Source organism: Gadus chalcogrammus, chromosome 7, assembly GCF_026213295.1.
Source record: "Gadus chalcogrammus isolate NIFS_2021 chromosome 7, NIFS_Gcha_1.0, whole genome shotgun sequence".
In the NCBI taxonomy this organism is placed as follows: domain Eukaryota; kingdom Metazoa; phylum Chordata; class Actinopteri; order Gadiformes; family Gadidae; genus Gadus; species Gadus chalcogrammus.
This window is the reverse complement of record NC_079418.1, coordinates 10,858,850-10,876,130: the sequence shown is the minus strand read 5'-3', so window position 1 is coordinate 10,876,130 and position 17,281 is coordinate 10,858,850. Positions and strand designations below refer to the sequence as shown.

The 17,281-nt window shown below is 39.9% G+C and overlaps 2 protein-coding genes across 4 annotated transcripts; both read right to left on the bottom strand.

The window, feature by feature from the left end:
* Positions 1-808: 808 nt before the first annotated feature.
* On the bottom strand, positions 809-11,263 carry LOC130385859 (uncharacterized). Of its 3 annotated transcripts, XM_056594594.1 has the most exons (12): positions 7,444-11,263; positions 6,896-7,000; positions 6,639-6,681; positions 6,056-6,099; positions 5,791-5,827; positions 5,660-5,694; positions 5,405-5,437; positions 5,246-5,273; positions 5,083-5,141; positions 4,284-4,337; positions 4,098-4,148; positions 809-2,637 (listed from the first exon to the last, which is right to left on the bottom strand). In XM_056594594.1, exons 2-12 carry the CDS (start codon positions 6,996-6,998, stop codon positions 2,597-2,599), a joined length of 528 nt encoding a protein of 175 aa, XP_056450569.1. In that variant the 5' UTR covers positions 6,999-7,000; positions 7,444-11,263; the 3' UTR covers positions 809-2,596. The 3 variants fall into 3 exon arrangements, with proteins under 3 accessions (XP_056450569.1, XP_056450567.1, XP_056450568.1); XM_056594592.1 differs by having other exon boundaries at positions 5,660-5,827; XM_056594593.1 differs by lacking the exon at positions 7,444-11,263 and having other exon boundaries at positions 5,660-5,827; positions 6,896-7,434.
* Positions 11,264-11,372: 109 nt separating this feature from the next.
* On the bottom strand, positions 11,373-15,289 carry myl10 (myosin, light chain 10, regulatory). Its single transcript, XM_056594595.1, has 7 exons — positions 15,191-15,289; positions 14,933-15,022; positions 14,687-14,762; positions 13,695-13,799; positions 12,076-12,154; positions 11,677-11,725; positions 11,373-11,567 (listed from the first exon to the last, which is right to left on the bottom strand). The coding sequence occupies exons 1-7, from the start codon at positions 15,191-15,193 to the stop codon at positions 11,463-11,465; spliced, it is 507 nt and encodes a 168-aa protein (XP_056450570.1). The 5' UTR covers positions 15,194-15,289; the 3' UTR covers positions 11,373-11,462.
* Between the last annotated feature and the right edge of the window lie 1,992 nt (positions 15,290-17,281).

The window sequence follows — 17,281 nt, the reverse complement described above, 5'->3', positions numbered from 1 at the left end:
ATGTAGTTCTTGCCCATAGTTTCTACCTTATTCAATTGTTTCTACCTTGTTCAATGTGTCACAGTAATATACAAGCAGGTCCATCAACCAAATGAACCATAGTCCCAGGTTGTCAATAGTAGGGTTAAGTTACCTCCCGTTCCTGTCGTTTTGACATGAGGTTGGTTTTATACATGCTGGTCCTTTTGTGTCTATACTGTTGCACTGCCATACCTAAACGGACGGACCCTTAATTGATGCTGAGCTACACCTGTGTTTTTCCTACTGTGGAAGGAGTCTATCCTGCAGCTATTCAAGCCATACAGTTTTAAGCCAAAGGCTTAAAACTGTATGGCGACAGGCCAGCCTAGAGCGACAGGCCAGCCTAGAGCAACAGGCCAGCCTAGAGCGACAGGCCAGCTTAAAGCTACAGGCCAACCTAGAGCGGAAGGCCAGCCTACAGCGTAGAGCTACAGGCCAACCTAGAGCAACAGGCCAGCCTAGAGCGACAGGCCAGCCTAAAGCGACAGGCCAGCTTAGAGCGACAGGCCAGCCTAGAGCGACAGGCCAGCCTAGAGCTACAGGCCAACCTAGAGCGACAGGCCAGCCTACAGCGTAGAGCTACATGCCAACCTAGCGCAACAGGCCAGCCTACAGCATAGAGCTACAGACCAACCTAGAGCAACAGGCCAGCCTAGAGCGACAGGCCAGCCTAAAGCTACAGGCCAGCTTAGAGCGACAGGCCAGCCTAGAGCGACAGGCCAGCTTAGAGCCACAGGCAAAACTACATTGCCCTGCTACATTCTACAGGCCAACATACACCCTTTGGCTAAAGGCCAGCCTATGTCATACAGCTGCACATACCAGCTGTATACCAGTGACATGCGGTGAGGTCAATGGCTGGGCAGCCGCTTGATAGTATTAGAACCAGATTTAAACACAAAGTTGCACAAAGACTTTTGGTCAGGTGACCATGAATTACATATTTCATATTAGCCTTCTTTAAAAAAATCACGCATACAGGCAAATGACGTATTAGATTCATGTTTTATATGCACATGTAGTTCCATTACTCATACTCATGCAACAGTGAAAAATGAGTTGGAAGTATTTCCTCAAGCTCAGCATTGGTCTTTCGTGGTTTATCATGGGCTCCACAGCCCATGAAGAGGTCAGCGATCCTGAATATATTATACACACATGACATATATGACCTGGAATATGGAAGGCGAAGACGGGGTCCACCAGCCCAACATTGTTGACCTACAGAAAGAGAGTGACAGGCAGGTGCCTATCGCCCCACTCCACTGCGAATCAGAGGGGAGGCTGAGCTCACCGCTGAATCATCTCTCTTCTGTATTAGCATTGGAGCTCTGCACATTTCTCCAATTTGACTATACATTTTTTTTTTTGATTGTTTCATGCATTAGCATGCCCAGCCCACAAGGGCTTACAAGACACCATTATAAAACAACCTAGACAGACCAAAAACCAAAAGTAGATGCTTAACAATACTAACATTAACGATATTAACCATCCTGACTTTTCATCCAGGCTTTAGTAACAAAAGAAAAAACATTAAAGGTAAACAAACATTCCATCCTGACATGATCATTACTCCAAAATATTTCAGGGTTTTGAGCAAACAGTTCATTTACAAAAGGTACTCTTAGTTCATCACAGAAGGGACAGTATAAATGAAAATGAGATTCATTATCCACTTCTTGTAAATCACAAAGTTCACAAAGTCTCTGTTCCTCTGGGATATTTTTTAAATCTGCAGGCCTCAAGTGCCAGGGGAAGGATTCCCATTCTTATTTGGGCAATCCAGGATCTCTGATTTCTTGGTAAATTTGTTTTAACATATAATTCTGTTTCATAATTATGCTTGATTTGGATGTATGTCCGTCCGGTTTTAACATTATATAATTTAGATCCTGTCATCTGACATATTAACACAACGATTCCACAGTCTAATCATATCACACTTTCTCCTTATTGTAGTAGGAATCCAACCCATGTCCCCCTGAACAGCCAAAGAGGGAACATACTGTATATATGAATACCCAGAAAACAACGTATAGCTCTGTTTTGTACTGCATCTGAGATTTTTCTTTCTTTAAATCCCCATACCCCAGCAGCATAATTCACAATGGGAGAAACACATGCATCATACAATTGAGAGTAAGTAGAATAACCAAGGTCTTTACATATTTTTAACTTGTTAACAATGACACCCAAAGCCCTACCAGCTGAATCAGCCAGGAGTTTAATTCCATTTTCATAATTCATAAATTCATCGAATGGAAATCCTAAATATTTATGAACAGATGTATCTTCTAATGGCATATCAGAAAAAGTTAAGATTTTCTCACTTCTTTGGACACCTTTTTTTCTGAAATGAATCATATAAAGATACATTTGTTACAAAGATCATAGATAAATATTGAATATTTATTATTATTTTTACTTTTCTTGTAAGCCTTTTTCATTGGAGTTTGACCGGTGAGGCTCTCTGCCATTACCACAGGTCTCTGCTATGAATAGCAGAGACTATGTTTGGCTCCTCCTGCTTATTGAGCCTTGAGAATTCCTCCTCTATCTGGTGGTGTTCATATCAGCAAGCACCCTGTTGAGTATTCACATAGTCTGGGTCATCTGTCAAAAAGAAGAGGAACAATTAACTTAGTGTAAAACAAAAGCTATGACACTTAAAGGATAACTTCAGGACGGTCAACCGGGTCTTTAGTTTCTCTGAATTTTTGGTCTTAGGGACTTATGCAAACAATATTGTTGTATATATTGTGTCCAGTATTGAGGGGGAACGCTACTACCGTAATGAAAAAAAGCGTGCTGCAATGTAATCCTTTTGGGGCCAAAGCGCCCTGTCAATGGCTTTCCTTCTGCACGGACAGGCTCAGATTACATTAGGGAAAGAAACAGGTTTTTCTTTGATATTTTTGCTACATCTGGTCGGTTTTTTAGTGTCAATCAGAATCAAGTATTGCACAAGGAGAAGTATTAGAAAAGGAGGAGTATCGGTTTACGTTTTAGATTACAGTTTGCCACATACAGTGTAGTTCCTCCCGAGTTATGGCCTAATCGTTTTTTTACTAATGGTGTACCATTCTTGCAAAGAATTTATACTGCAGTTCTTTGTTAACTACTGCGTACCTATATTTTATGTACGATCTATCTTATGAGCAATAATTACAGACTTTTGGGAGGAATTAAGAGAGAATTAATTTAATTATATTAGTAAGTTATTAATAGTTATTAATATACACTGGGTAGGCTACCCATTCTATTTTTTAGGGTAGCTTTAGTATGACCATAAAACCAAGAAATATCAGGACGTTTTACAGAAGATTGAGGGAGGACTTTTGCATCATGCAATTTTGTTTCAGAAACAAAGAAACAAAAAGGCAAAGTACTTTCGTTGTACCATGGCTCGAATCGTGTTCGACCAGCACTACAGCTGTTTGAGATTCAAGCTTATCTTTTCTTCAGCTCTTTGCATGGCCTCCTTACATCCCAAACATAAAAACATCGGTAACTATACTATAGTATTGCCTATAATCACCTCACTGCCTGATTATATTATAAACTGCATACACTTCTTTGGCCTCAATTTTAATGATTCAATGATAAGAGACGTTAAAACCTCACAAAGACATACCATGCTATAACCATTGATATAAAGTTATGTGTATTTGCAAAATAAGCTTAAAGCAGCTGCAGCTGCTTTAAGTTCCAATTCTCACTCAAGGTCACCCTGTTTAACAACTCGTGAGATTTTAGAGTGAATCAAGTGAAAGGGAAAAAAGTTAGGTTTCTCTGTAGGGATAATGTTGTCAGACATGAATAGTATCAATCTGAGCCTGTCAGTGGCAAACAATAAGCATTTTTAGTGGGCATACTGTACATTGACAAGCCGATATTGCCTAAAGAATTACATTGCAGTCCGTTTCGCGAATTATGACTGCAGCCTTATCACTCCATATTGGAACAATTTCAAAGATGTTTGTTTCTGCATTCCCCCCTTGATGGGAAAATAGAGTCAAGGTCGAAATATCCCGAACTTATCCTTTTAGTTAGAAACAAATTACAACATTTACCTGTTAAATCCTCAATGTTTTTTAAGAATTCAGAGTTTTCATAATCCTCATCTGTTGAAGTGAAACAGCAGTTTAAAAAAACATCTCTGTCATTTTAATTGAAACAAAAGATTGCAAAAAAAATTGAAAGCAACATTGAGGTAATACATTGTGATCATATCAAAGTGTTACGTTGGAACCACATACCATCGTTGATCGATGAAGCAGTCAAAATATTTTCATAGTCACATAAATTGGAAGCTGAAAGAAAGGAATGTGGAATGCATACATTTGAGGTTATAATATTATATATTATTATAATATTATGATATCACAAAAGTAAAAGAGTGTTCCGTGTTGTAAATGGGTATCCTATGAGGTTGATCAGAAGTAAGTGGAAGTCCACTGGCTTGCTTTCATAAAATGTAGGGCTTCAATGTACAACCCAGTCTCACGGAAATACGTGACATTGTCACGTCACGTAATTTAATCTATTCATTCGTGATCTGGTTCACGTAATTTCAATTTTTTTGTACCAAAAAGTAATAATTTCAAACTCATTCTAAAAAGAAGAGATGAAGCAGCTACCTTTTACCGTCGCGGTTTGCCTGCAGAGCAGCGCACCTGCATTACATATATCTGTGAATTGTCAGAAATGTGTTCCCTTTGGCACGGAAAATTTTAAATTACGTGCCCCAGATCATGAATGAATAGGTTAAAAGTATTTCCGTGAGACTGGGTTGCAATGACACAAGCCTCAGAAATTCTACTGACAAAAAAGACCTGTGCTTACAGCTCTAACTTGTACTTTACCCCACACATGAAGGCAACTGCTCTCATGCATGTGTGAAGTAAGCATTTCACACCCTAACCACAATATGCTTATTTATTTAGCATTTGAGTAATTGCCTAAAATAAATGTAAAAGTTTATTATGATTGTGTAGTGATCAAAGTTACTGCAATTCTCAACATCTTACGAAGAAAAATAATAAACAACATGCTCACCAGATGCTGCTTGTTTAATTTCCTCAATGTTTCCATACACTGCAATTGGAAGTGGGGAGCTGTATAAAAGACCATACATATATGATAAAAACCACAGATGAAACATATGGAGGTAATTCAGTGTGACGTAGAGACCATTCAGGTATAGGGGGAACACACTTACACATATGTAGCCTCAAAGCCCTCTTGGTCTGCAAAACAATGTGGTTAACATTAGAGTTTACCTTGAACTATTCTGTAAAGTTCCATGATCAGTTGATATAGTCATTAAAGAATATAACATATAACTATTAATACATGGGTCAAACTAGTACCAACTTACCACCAATGACAAATGTGTAATCTTCATTTGCAGCTGAAATAGAAAATAGCCTTTGTCATACATTTCTTATAATATAACAAAATACACAAAATAAATACGCAAAACACGCCAAATCATCACATTTGAAAAAAACATAAACATTATTACATTGCGAATATGAAAACGGTATCATCAAGTTTGGTGCATGGTAATAAAATATATATTTTACTTTTATGAAAGAATTTAATAAGGAAAGTTTACAACTGGAGATCTTACATTGAGAGATATGGGAATGTCTCGCTTCAGTTTCCCTGAAAATTACATATGTTTGAGTGAGATTAAATGCATAAAGTTTTACAAAACCATTTTTGTAGGTTAATGGAGCTGAGCTCATGTTGCATACATACTCTTGGTTCTGTGTTTTCATTTGATTGGGCCGCGTTACTGGAAGATGATAGACAATGAGTTAATTAATATAATCACAAAATGTTACCCAACATGATTATAACATACAACATATAATTTGTCCCACAGAATTTCTTCCCTCAACACATACTTTTTTATCAAGTAGAACTATATCGCTCGATAAATGTACATTTAAATTAATATTGTAATTAAGTGTATTTATATAATGTATACAATAATGTTATTAAGTAAAACCAGGGAGTGTACCTGTCTTTGAGCGTGTGACAGCAAATCGGCTGCCTTCACGTTGGCTGTTGGCGAAACACTATTTTTAAATTGAATCTTTGAAAATGATCAAATGCCTATTTGAAATATCCTCTTGTTTTCCTACTATGTATATTTGTACTAACCCTACTACTTTACATCAGAAAATGTGTATGTTTCAGTTTTTTAATATTTATAGAACATTGATTTCCTATACTATAAGACAAATTAGGAATCTTTTGAACACTTTGAATGCAACCAACAACACACTTGTTGGTTGTCACAAATATCACATTTGAAGTCTGCATCCCTTAAAATGTGAGCACTTTTTGATCAGAGCACAATTTGAAACAATCCAGATGCTGTTTAATGCATTTCAAACTACTTACATTCTATACATACACCTCAGGCTCGTAAATGTTTTGAAGTAAAACAGACACATTTTCTGACGTAAAATAGTAGTACAAGTATACCTTGTCATACCTAATAGAAACAGCAACCATAATAAATGTTCATTCAATTAAAGGAGATTCAACAAAATGATTAATGATCAACCTCCAAGCTCCTGTTATAAATAAATACTCACAATATCTGAGGGTCATATATCGAGGATTCCTGTTGGATGATTTCTGCAAGAGAGAAGAGTCTGTTTTCTTATTTTTCAGTTTTACATACATTCTACCTTGATTTTGTATTGTTTTAAATAGATGCACAAGAATTTGTGAATGGTTATTGCCGTATAGAACATCAAAATCACAAATCAATCCCCATGGGTATATTGATTAGGAATTGAAAAATTTAATTTCCCATTTCCAAAAACATTGAAGAGCGTAAAGAACTTACTGGATTTCTTTTTACACTTGAGACACAGAAGACATAGCATGCTGAGTGAGGCTGAAGACACAAGCATCAGCACGGCCCCCTCATTAATGCCAAGGATTGTCATGCCTCAAAACACAAAGAGTTTATCCAGTCAGCATTACTCATTCACTTCATATATTTGGTTGTGTAATACTACATGTTACATGTTTTGTTACACATTATTGGGTTTCTGTCCCTCTGTTCTACCCTCTGTCTACATGTTTGAACTTCTTTATTTCTCAAAAAGAAAAAAGTCCTATTCATGACTGAACCGAAGAGCATTCTTTCCACTGTTCTTTTATCTCAGTGGTGAACTGATGTGTTAGGCTACAATTCAATTAGGTAGAAAAAGGTATTAGTTTCATTGAAAATATTCTAAAAATGATCACTGAATTGATACTGGTGAACCTCAATAGGTGTCTCACACAAAGCTGCAACATATTCTTGATAAAAGGATGAGAAGACATCATTTTCAAATGTTTTAACCTTTCAAGTAAACAAGCCGTATGTCATGATATATGTTGTCGTACCTTGCTGTTATCTTCACAGAAGTCTCTTTGTAATGGCATAACCAACAAAAGAAAATGAACATGACCTTTTGAGCAAACGTTAATGTGCTTCCCCTTTCCGAAATATTGACACCACATCCGTCCTCTTGAGCACTCTGCAAGACCACCCCACAAACACACTCATAAGTAATGGCTCTGCTTTCTTTCTTTCTACTTTCACATCCTATTCACAATTGATCCAGGGCAGTAGAGGAGCTGTGTATGTATACTGGGCCATGTTTTCAAAAACACTTTACTACGCTTTAACATAACATCTGCAAATCTTTCATATCTTGTATCCTTTTCAGTTATATTATGAAGAATATATTCTCAGTGGAAAGAGAGTTGACCAATGTGAATGATGATATCCTCTGCCCTACAGACTCTGCCAGGGTTTGAACCTGGTGTGCTTCGACTTGAAAGCACAGTTAAAAACTGTGGTAGAGTGAGCCACCGAGTGCTAAACTGTGGTAAAGGGACCAACCCCTTTTTGAACAGCTCTGGTTCCGGAAGTACATTTCCCATAAATGTTCTCCATGGACGTTATACAAAGCCAATCGTTTGTCACGGAAGTCGTGACCAAAAGGTTTGATTCAGGCCAAAAAATAATTTTGAAAACGGAAGAAAAGGCAAAGGGACAAGACTGTGTGCATTATTTTTGTGAACGAGTGAAGGAACTACTCATCCCCTTATCCATTGCAAACCTTTGGGCAATGGTTCCAACCCAATAGTTTAGGGCATTTCTTGCATCTTATAACCTTTGCCATTATTCTATTGTTTATATTGGATTTATGGATAGTGTAGTGGGTACAATGAATCGTGAATAAAGCGTGTTTTTTCTAAAAACTAGATGTTGCCTGTTTAACTTGTGGCTTCTACAGAAGAATACACCATCGATTCACAATATAACGGCGCGTGATATCCATACTTTGTATGGTTAAGACATTATGGCTTTTATTCAAAACCTCTATGAAAAAAATGAATGGAATTTTTACTTCCGGAACCACGTTGTTACACTCTATACAGGGCAGTTAAGGAAGTGTAGTCTTTGACAAGGAAGAGGCGAAAGGGGTACTTATTTGGATGCAATCTGCAGCCTCACCGCTAGTTGCTGCCAGATTCCAAACACTGAACCTTTTAACATTTTCCCCTTGTTTGATCTTCATAATTTCCTAATATATAATAATTGATGTAGTCATTTAAATCAATCCTGAATATATTAAATAAAACATAAAAGGATTTAAATTAAAGGTCACCCTGGCTTTGAACAAATTTCACTTCATTTTGAGATTGTACAGTACAGTTTTTTTAAACATTGAGGTCAAATGACAACACATTCCTAATTTCCTAAAAATGTAACTGCAAAAATAATCATAATCCTTAATAGGTTATATAACATGTAGTCGGTAGGCTGAAATTGAATGGATAATTTTATGTCAAGTTGACTGTCTTGTTATGTCAAGCTTCATAATTAAACTTAATTAAACTAGTCGTTTTGTTTAGGCTATTGAACAACTGATTCAGAGTGTTAATGTCACAGATGTCAAGCATATAGTGTCATGACACTCCTTCAAGTCAAAGAAGGCTATAGACTGAAATAGAAGGCCTTAATGTTAGTTTTGTTGGGTTTGAAAAAAGCTAATTAAGTCAACGTTAAAACCAATAACCAATATATTCAAGATACGTTTTCAAGAGTTATCTTATGACAGGATATACAATTGCTTTGACAGGATGTAAAATTGCTTTGACAGGATGTTAAATTGCTCAAAATCATGGTTCAAAGTTAACCCTTGTGATATTTATGAGTATTGTTTATTTGTCCTACTATAAATGATCAAGCGGAGCTTCGCATTATGTTGCTTTATTGCTGGGGAACATTCCGAACTCGCGACCAACACATCACATTCGGTTGGCGCTTATAGTAATGTAATGATGTAAGCAGTACGTGCAAGCTTATGTGAACATTAACACTGATTCAGTCTACTGGCGTGATCTGAAAATTACATCAGATCATTTTTTTCTTTTTTTTACTTGAACTCAAGGTTGTCTTTTACTTCCAATTCTGGTTACTTTGAATTATCAATAGCTAAACATCCACTTAGTCTGTAAACAACAATAAACACTGTGCAGTAAACAATTATATTGCTTCGGTGTAATAAATCAATTAAGTGCTTTCTCAAATGCCATTTCAAATATGGAACATATAATCGCCTTTATAAACATTTTCAGAATCAGAACAGACAAACCTGTCTACAGATAAAGTCTCTTTATTTTTCAGTCCATATTGCCTGTTTTTCTCAGGCTGTATCAAAGTCGCTGAGGTACTGTGGAGGCTGTCGGTGCCTAGCTGGGTACCTTTCCAACACTGGGAATGTGTCTGCGCTGACTTCTTCATCCTCTTCTTCTGCTGGTGATGTGTCACACAGCACTTTGGTCAACTACTGTTGTTTTAAAATGTGCTATATAAATAAAATTGACTTGAAGCTTGACTTGACACAGGCCAGGGTTGAGCTTTTTAAAGAAGGAGGAGCTCCTTGTCACTCGATGTCCATTCCACTCAGCTGTGACCATAGAGCCCTTTTTCGGTGGTCATTCTGTACGGTTCGGGATTGTAAGCTGTTGTAAGTTCATATCGCCTGGGTTGAACACTACGTCACCAGGTTGGAGGGTGTAAGGTGCAGCGCGTCGGCGAGCGTCCGAATACACCTTCATTTTGGCTTCAGCCTTGCGGTCTCTCCTGCGAAGATCCTTGTCCAGTCCGATGGGTGTGCTCACTGAAGGCATCTTTGTGTGTATCCTGCGTTTGAGCAGCAACTCAGTGGGTGGTGTTGCGGTTGTAATGTGTGCCGTTGAACGGTACTCACGCAGGAACGTGTAGAGATGCTGCTTCCAGGGGATGTTCTCCATGTTGGCGACACGGAGGCACTTTCCAAGTGTTCTCATAAACCTCTCTGCAGTGGCGTTTGCCTGGGGCCGTAGTGGTGATCTTTCGATGTTGAAACCCCATGTAGGCCCGGCCGCAAACCTGCCGAACTGCTTACCGAAGGGGGGGCCGTTGTCTGTCTTCGCGTTCCGGGGATGCCAAGCATCGAGAAGATCTTGTCCATGTCAGGGGTAACAGAGTTCGCAGAGGTGGAGTGCATGACTTCCACCACAGGGTATCGGGAGTACTCATCTACGTTGACTAGCAAGTGTTCACCTGTCGGCAGTGGGCCGTAGAAGTCTGCACGGACTCTTCAAAGGTCAAAATTAAAGGTCCCATGACATGCCACCAGGCGTGGCACCTCTTTAATAGGTTTTGTGACATATTCAAATGATTCCTGTTAAGGTTCATCCTAAAGACTATGAACAGATTTGTGCAACACTAAATAACACGAGTTGTCCTCTTTCTTTTGTTTTCTTAAACGCTCCATCAACCCTCCTACATGCCAACCTAGACCTGAGGGATCGTAAGTCAGAATGTCAAGGCAAACTCCTTACCAAGGAGCCTAAGCAGGAGAGGTCAGACTCTGCCCCAAACACAAACTCCTTACCAATGAACCTTGAGATGTCAGACTCTTCCCAAAAGACAAACTCCTTACCAATGAGCCTAACCTTGAGATGTCAGACCCAATCATGATTCGAGTTTAAGCCATGCATTACAATCGTCTGCCTAAAATATGTTTCTGTTGGAAAATATTTGAAACACCATAAGCAATGTATCAGGTTTGAACGAAAAACCTTGAGTCCAGTTCTGGATTTCTGGAGTTGGTTCCTCAAAATCGGGGTAGCTAAAATACAAAGATGTAGGGCGGAGCATTTAAAAGATAAATCATGAATGACACTCCTCTACCCTTGAAACTAGTGTATTTGTGTTTGTGACAATGGATTCAGTATGTATGAGCTGCTAGAGATAGAGCCATAGACAGGGACAAAGAAGTCATTGTATTTTAATACATGTCTCGTGTGGCACAGCTCACAGTAACTATGGACTAGATCAACAGGGCTGGGAGAACTTCTATTCACTCCGGCTCCTTGTCCTCCCCATGAGTGATAACGTAACACAGGTTTGTGTAGTCCAGGTTGCCCGCAACATCCAGGGGGAAGTTGGTGAACATCTCATTTACCTGGATCAAAGAGACACAGTGAGGAACCATGGCAAGGTGTTTTTATAGGGATACCAAAAGTTAGGTGATGATTGGGTGATATATGTGAGCTATTTTGAAAAAGTATTACCTCTTCCTCTGTAAACTTGTCCGCCTGAGACATTAGGCTGTATTTGATGCTGAAAATGACAAGGTTTAATAAAAAATGTAACGTTAATCTTTGAGCATATATAGACATTTGCTAAACATACCATCTGTACAGGTAACAAACAGGATTGGGTAGACCCATTAATATCATAGACTCATTAATACCATCAGAACATGGACACAATGTTTAAAGTGTTTCTTTAAAGTGTGTGTGTCTTGGTTTTTCTGCTGATGTAATGGTATAGTTTGATGGGTGTGATGTGGCTGTTTGTCTGCTGATCTGATATATAGTTTGATGGGTGTGATGTAGGTGTTTGTCTGCTGATCTGATAGTATAGTTTGATGAGTGTGATATAGGTGTTTGTAATGCGGTCCGTCTCACTCTTCTCCCCGGAGTACACCCGTCGCATCTGGGTCGAACAACTTGAAGGCGTTCAGAATGGTTTCCTCAGGGTCAGTCCCTAAACGTTGGGCGGGGTCAGAGCAGCACATTTATTGATGGAACCGCATTACATACATGTGACATATTTTATAGCATGATATACCGGTAACTAAATGTCACTAACTCCATAAAAGTATCCATTTAACAAAGCATGATTTTTTTTTGAATCTGGAAGGATGTATATATATATCCTTATACTCTGTAAGAATGCTTGATTCTGATTGGCAGGGAGGAGGGCATTAACCCGGGAGGTTGCCCGCTGACTTGTTGGTTGTACTTGCTGCTGACTGAGCAAAGCGTCATCAAAAATAGTAGATCAATACGCCGCTTGTATTTTTTTCTATCACAGAAATTTCATACATGAGGTCCATTGTAAAAATAAACCTTGTTTCTAAAAGTTTCTAAAATGTGTCGGAAATCTATCGGAGGGTCAGTCAATACATAGTTTTGCAAGTGAGATACAATGTAGCAACAACGTTATTAAACTAGTTATCAGATGCAGCCTTGTGTGGTTGCTATAGAAACTAATTAGCTACAGCGGAGCTAACGTTATTCACCGTTGTTCTAGACATTGCAGCGTTTTAAAAATGGACGAATTCATTGTCAATTATAATGTATTTGGAGTAGGGAAGACGTTTGAGAACTGTTTATTGCCCTGTATCTTGGTGATTATCCCTTACTTATACATTTATTGCAAACAATATTTGGAATAAGGAATGCATGTTTGATCGATCGTAATTAAAGACTTAAAGTATACATTTAATAAGCATGCAATACGAAAAAGATAAAGCATGATTATTAAAGTATTTGAATTGTTTTATTAGGTTGGCAAGCAAGAAGTAGAATAAACAGGATAATCACCTCAAGGCAGGGCAATAAACAGTTTGATATGCCCAGCTCGTGGAAGGTTACCTTACCACCCTCGATTTCTGGCGGTAAGCCATCCACGAGCCGGGCATATCAAACAGTTTATTTCCCTGCCTTGAGTTCATTATCCTTTACTTATTACACGGGTCTTCTCAATGCCGTGGAACTCTTCGTTCACTTGCATGTGCCCTTCAGAACTTCCGGCAGTGAATTGTATTTGATAATTCACCGTTGCTAGGTATAATTGACCGCTGTCAAGGAAAACAAAGGATTCTTTGCCTCTAATGACGTCTTTGGTAACACTCCGCAAGTAGTCCGGTATTGTCAACCCCAGCGTACTCAGTTGCTAAGCGACGTCAACGTTTTTGGCGCGACTATTTCTCTGCTGATCAACACTACGAATGCTGGTAAGAAATAAAAGACACACCATGTGAAGTTATTTTTTCGTTTTGTTAAGTAGCCGTTTCATAAGCGGGATAATGTATAGAACGTCGCCGGTCATTATCGAAAATAAGCCCCGACAGGGCGAAGCAAGACACCTCCGCTGCGAGTCAGTGATCTGTTCGCCCTGTCGGGGCTTATTTTCCCGATAATGACCGGCGTTCTATAATTGATCACTATATTTCTATATCATTTTTGCATACGTTGTAAACCCATCTATATTTACTATTAAACCGGGGGATAGCACTGACCTTTGAGCTTTTCTCCAAACATAGCCAGGAAGATTGTGAAGTTGATAGGGCCGGGGGCCTCCTTCATCATCTCGTCCAGCTCCTCATTACCCACATTGAGGCGGCCTGCGCCAAAACACAGAACACAAAACACCCATAGAGAGGCTGATGTTTGCTGGCATAAACCTTATATTTCTCAAATTTCTCAAAAAGAAAATTGAAGCGGGGGCAACTTTGACAGTGTTTGAGCGACAGTGGATCCGGTAGACTGGTTTGTTTCAGTTTTTTGAATTTTCTTTTACCAGTGACGTTCTTTTAACAAATAGCATGTTTCTTGGTGTCAAAAGTTGTATATTTAAATTAGACAAACCCTGCCAGGAACATTTCATTGGGATTCAGATCAAAAGTAAACCTTTTCATATTTAGCTCACTTGACCCCTATTCAACTGGTACAATACAATCTGTTTCTACGGTCAGACGTGACCAACAGATAGAAGGAGGGAAGGGAGGGCTTGGAGTGCCTCTAAATAGGGCTCATCTTACGCACCAAAAGGAGAACAAGAGAGATAATTCTTCAAGGGTACACAGACGCTAAATGTGCCCAATTGTTCCTCTGGGGGTACAATGTACAATGTTATATCTCATGTATATTTCAACGTCACCTTAACGTCATCAATCCAAAAGACATCCCTAGGGTAATAAGGTGTCCTTGACCAGAAGGCACCTAGTCAGTCCCCGCCGCCCTCTGCTCTGCATTGAACCCACTAGGGACGGGTTCAATGCAGAGCTCATGTCTCGTTATACTGGTGCAATGAACATATTGTAATGAGGATGACTCCTCTCCTTCTTCTAATAATGTCTCAAAACTTGCCTGAGAGATGTGACTTGATGTGGAGCCTCTGAACGGTTCCGGGAGGTCGGACGGTGTGCCCGTGTGTGTTTGCTGTGTGTGTCTGCAGTGTGTGTCTGCTATGTGTGTCTGCTGTGTGTGTCTTCTGTGTGCGTATACCCACCTAAGGCGGCGTACGTGTCCCTTAAGTCTCCCTTGTCGATGACACCGTCTCTGTTCTGATCCATGATCGTGAAAGCCTGAAGGAAATACATACATGCAAATGAGCCCTTATATACTGTACAGTAATACAGTTGTTATACAGTCATTTAATTTAACATAGTGTTAATGCAACACTATAACATTTTGAAAACAACCACAACCAAACAACCACCAGCACCAAACAACAAATCCTCAAATGTGGATCCACCTCCTTGAACTCTTGGATCTGGGACTGTTCAAACATGCTGAACACGTTGGAGCCAGCATCCGCAGTCTTCTTCTTTGCCTTCTTTGGCGCCTAATAGGATAAAGACAGTTGTTCAGTTAAGTAGAGTGCTCTGACCTAATGGCAACACATCAGTGGGTGTCAAAACTTGAAGAGACTTAGAGGACTCATAATACAAAAGATAACACAATACGAGGCTGCAGAATAAGATAAAACTGGTGAAATAAAACCGTTTCTTACCATTGTGAAGAGCTTCTCAGTAGGTCTCTGCGCACACACACACACACACACGCCCACACAAATGATTGTGGACAATCAAATCGGACTCATGTCTGTTTTATAGCCGGACAGTTGGCTCATCTCTCCACCTGCGCTAAGTTTAGACAATAGGGGTGGACCATTGTTTACAACATTCCAGCCATATAGAGACTTAGCACTTGTCCGGTAGAGGCCACGACCGCCCCCCCCCCTCAGAGCAGCATCCTATTGTTACTGCTAGAGTTGGCACAGGGGCCGCGACAGGTGCCATCCATGGCCTTCTTTGTGGTGTGTCTTTGATGCCTTTGTCTATCGGCGAGCCACGAGGTGACCCTGCTCTCAGGCCAACCATGACCAATTTTCCCCCGGGGTGGTTCCAACTCAACGCTGTCTGCGGGTCAATCCTTTACGGGGAACAGATCCTGCTCTAAGCCCCAGCAGGAGAACAACCCCGGGATCAGGGCTTTACCAATGACCACCGTATTGAGACCCATTTATTGTCTGGCAAGTGGTCCTTTTGAGAGACGTGGTGGGGGTGTGGCAGTAGGCTGGGGTTATTGGTGAGAACTATTTCAAGTCAAAGCTCCAAAAGACAAGCTCAGACAAACAAGGTATTACTAAGCAGCTCTAGGTGATTACAATGAGATCATATGGCCACATTTAGATAAACATTTAGGCGTGCATTGTTTTTTAACCACCATTAATTTATGTTCACGCCTATGACTAAAACTGTTCTGATGATATTGATGTTACCTTGATACCATGTATACAGAATATGGATTTTGGGATGTACTTGTCCATGGCCGAGTTGAAAACACTGGTGAAATAGAGCCAGGCCTCCTCTACACTCATGTGGTGGAGTACATCAGTCCAGTTTGTTTCCTGTATGCGGCTATTTAGTCCGTTGTAGTATCGCTTATGATAACAGAATTTTGGGTCGGCTTTAGCAACTAGTTCTTGGGTACACTCTCAGGTTGAAGCTCATACAGGAGTGGTGACTCGCGCCTAGTCGTGCTTGATACTGAAGGTTTTCCACCATGTCCTCTTCATTGGTGATCACAAGGTCCAGTTTGTTGGCGTTTTGTCCTTGACTGTGTCGGGTAGGCTGGTTCATGTGCTGGTGCAGATAGGTGTCTCTCATGGTGTCAAGAAAAAGTTGACTTATGTGGCACTTATGTGTCCAGTTGATGCTGGGCATATGGAAGTCCCCTGCTATCAAGAGATGTGTAGGCTTCATCTTGACTATGGACTTTATTATCTTGCCTATCTTCCTGTTATTGGCGTTGGGAGACGATGGGCTCCAATAAATACAGCCTACAATTAGGGTGTCGACTGTCGATACCTCTAAGTCTTATTTTCAGCCATATCTGCTCCTTAAACTGGACTGGAATCAGTGACAAATTTGCTTTATGTTGATTTTACCAACATTGCTATACCTCTTACTGAGCCATCTAATTCAATCTCCAATTCAATCCATGTTTAACGGGTAACCAAGCCTGTCCTACAGTTTGGTCAGTCAGTAGTAGTTTTCTGTAGCCTGTTGTCACCATACCAATCTGCAAATGTGAATTTGACCGGAAGCTCTGAGTTTATTTTTGATTTCTAAGGGGTGTTATTAACATGCACAGACCAATATGTCCGGGATGCAATTGGACAGACCTAAGATATTCAGAGCCATGAAAGGTGTGACACAACAGCAACAGCCATCTCTTCTGGATTATGGAAATGCCTTCACGGCGCTCTGACTGGAAGCTGCTCTGTGAATTCATCGTATCAAACCCGCTCCATGTCAAGATAGGGCTGTGATTGGCCGGCCTGTCCAACCTTCATTTCCACAGTTAGACAACCTTGGGCAGGGTTAGTGTCCGTGTCTGATTACATGGTGTCATTTTCAAGTGGGGGGGGGGGGGGGGGGGGGGAATTCATATGTGTGTATGTTTTTTGTGTGGGTGTGTTTATGTGTGGATGTATGTGTCACACTGTTGGCAGAAAAAAAGTCATCTGGGATATTAAAGTAATTCAAGGTTGTCGTGCGACACATATGGACACACACAAACTCTCAGCTCCAATAAG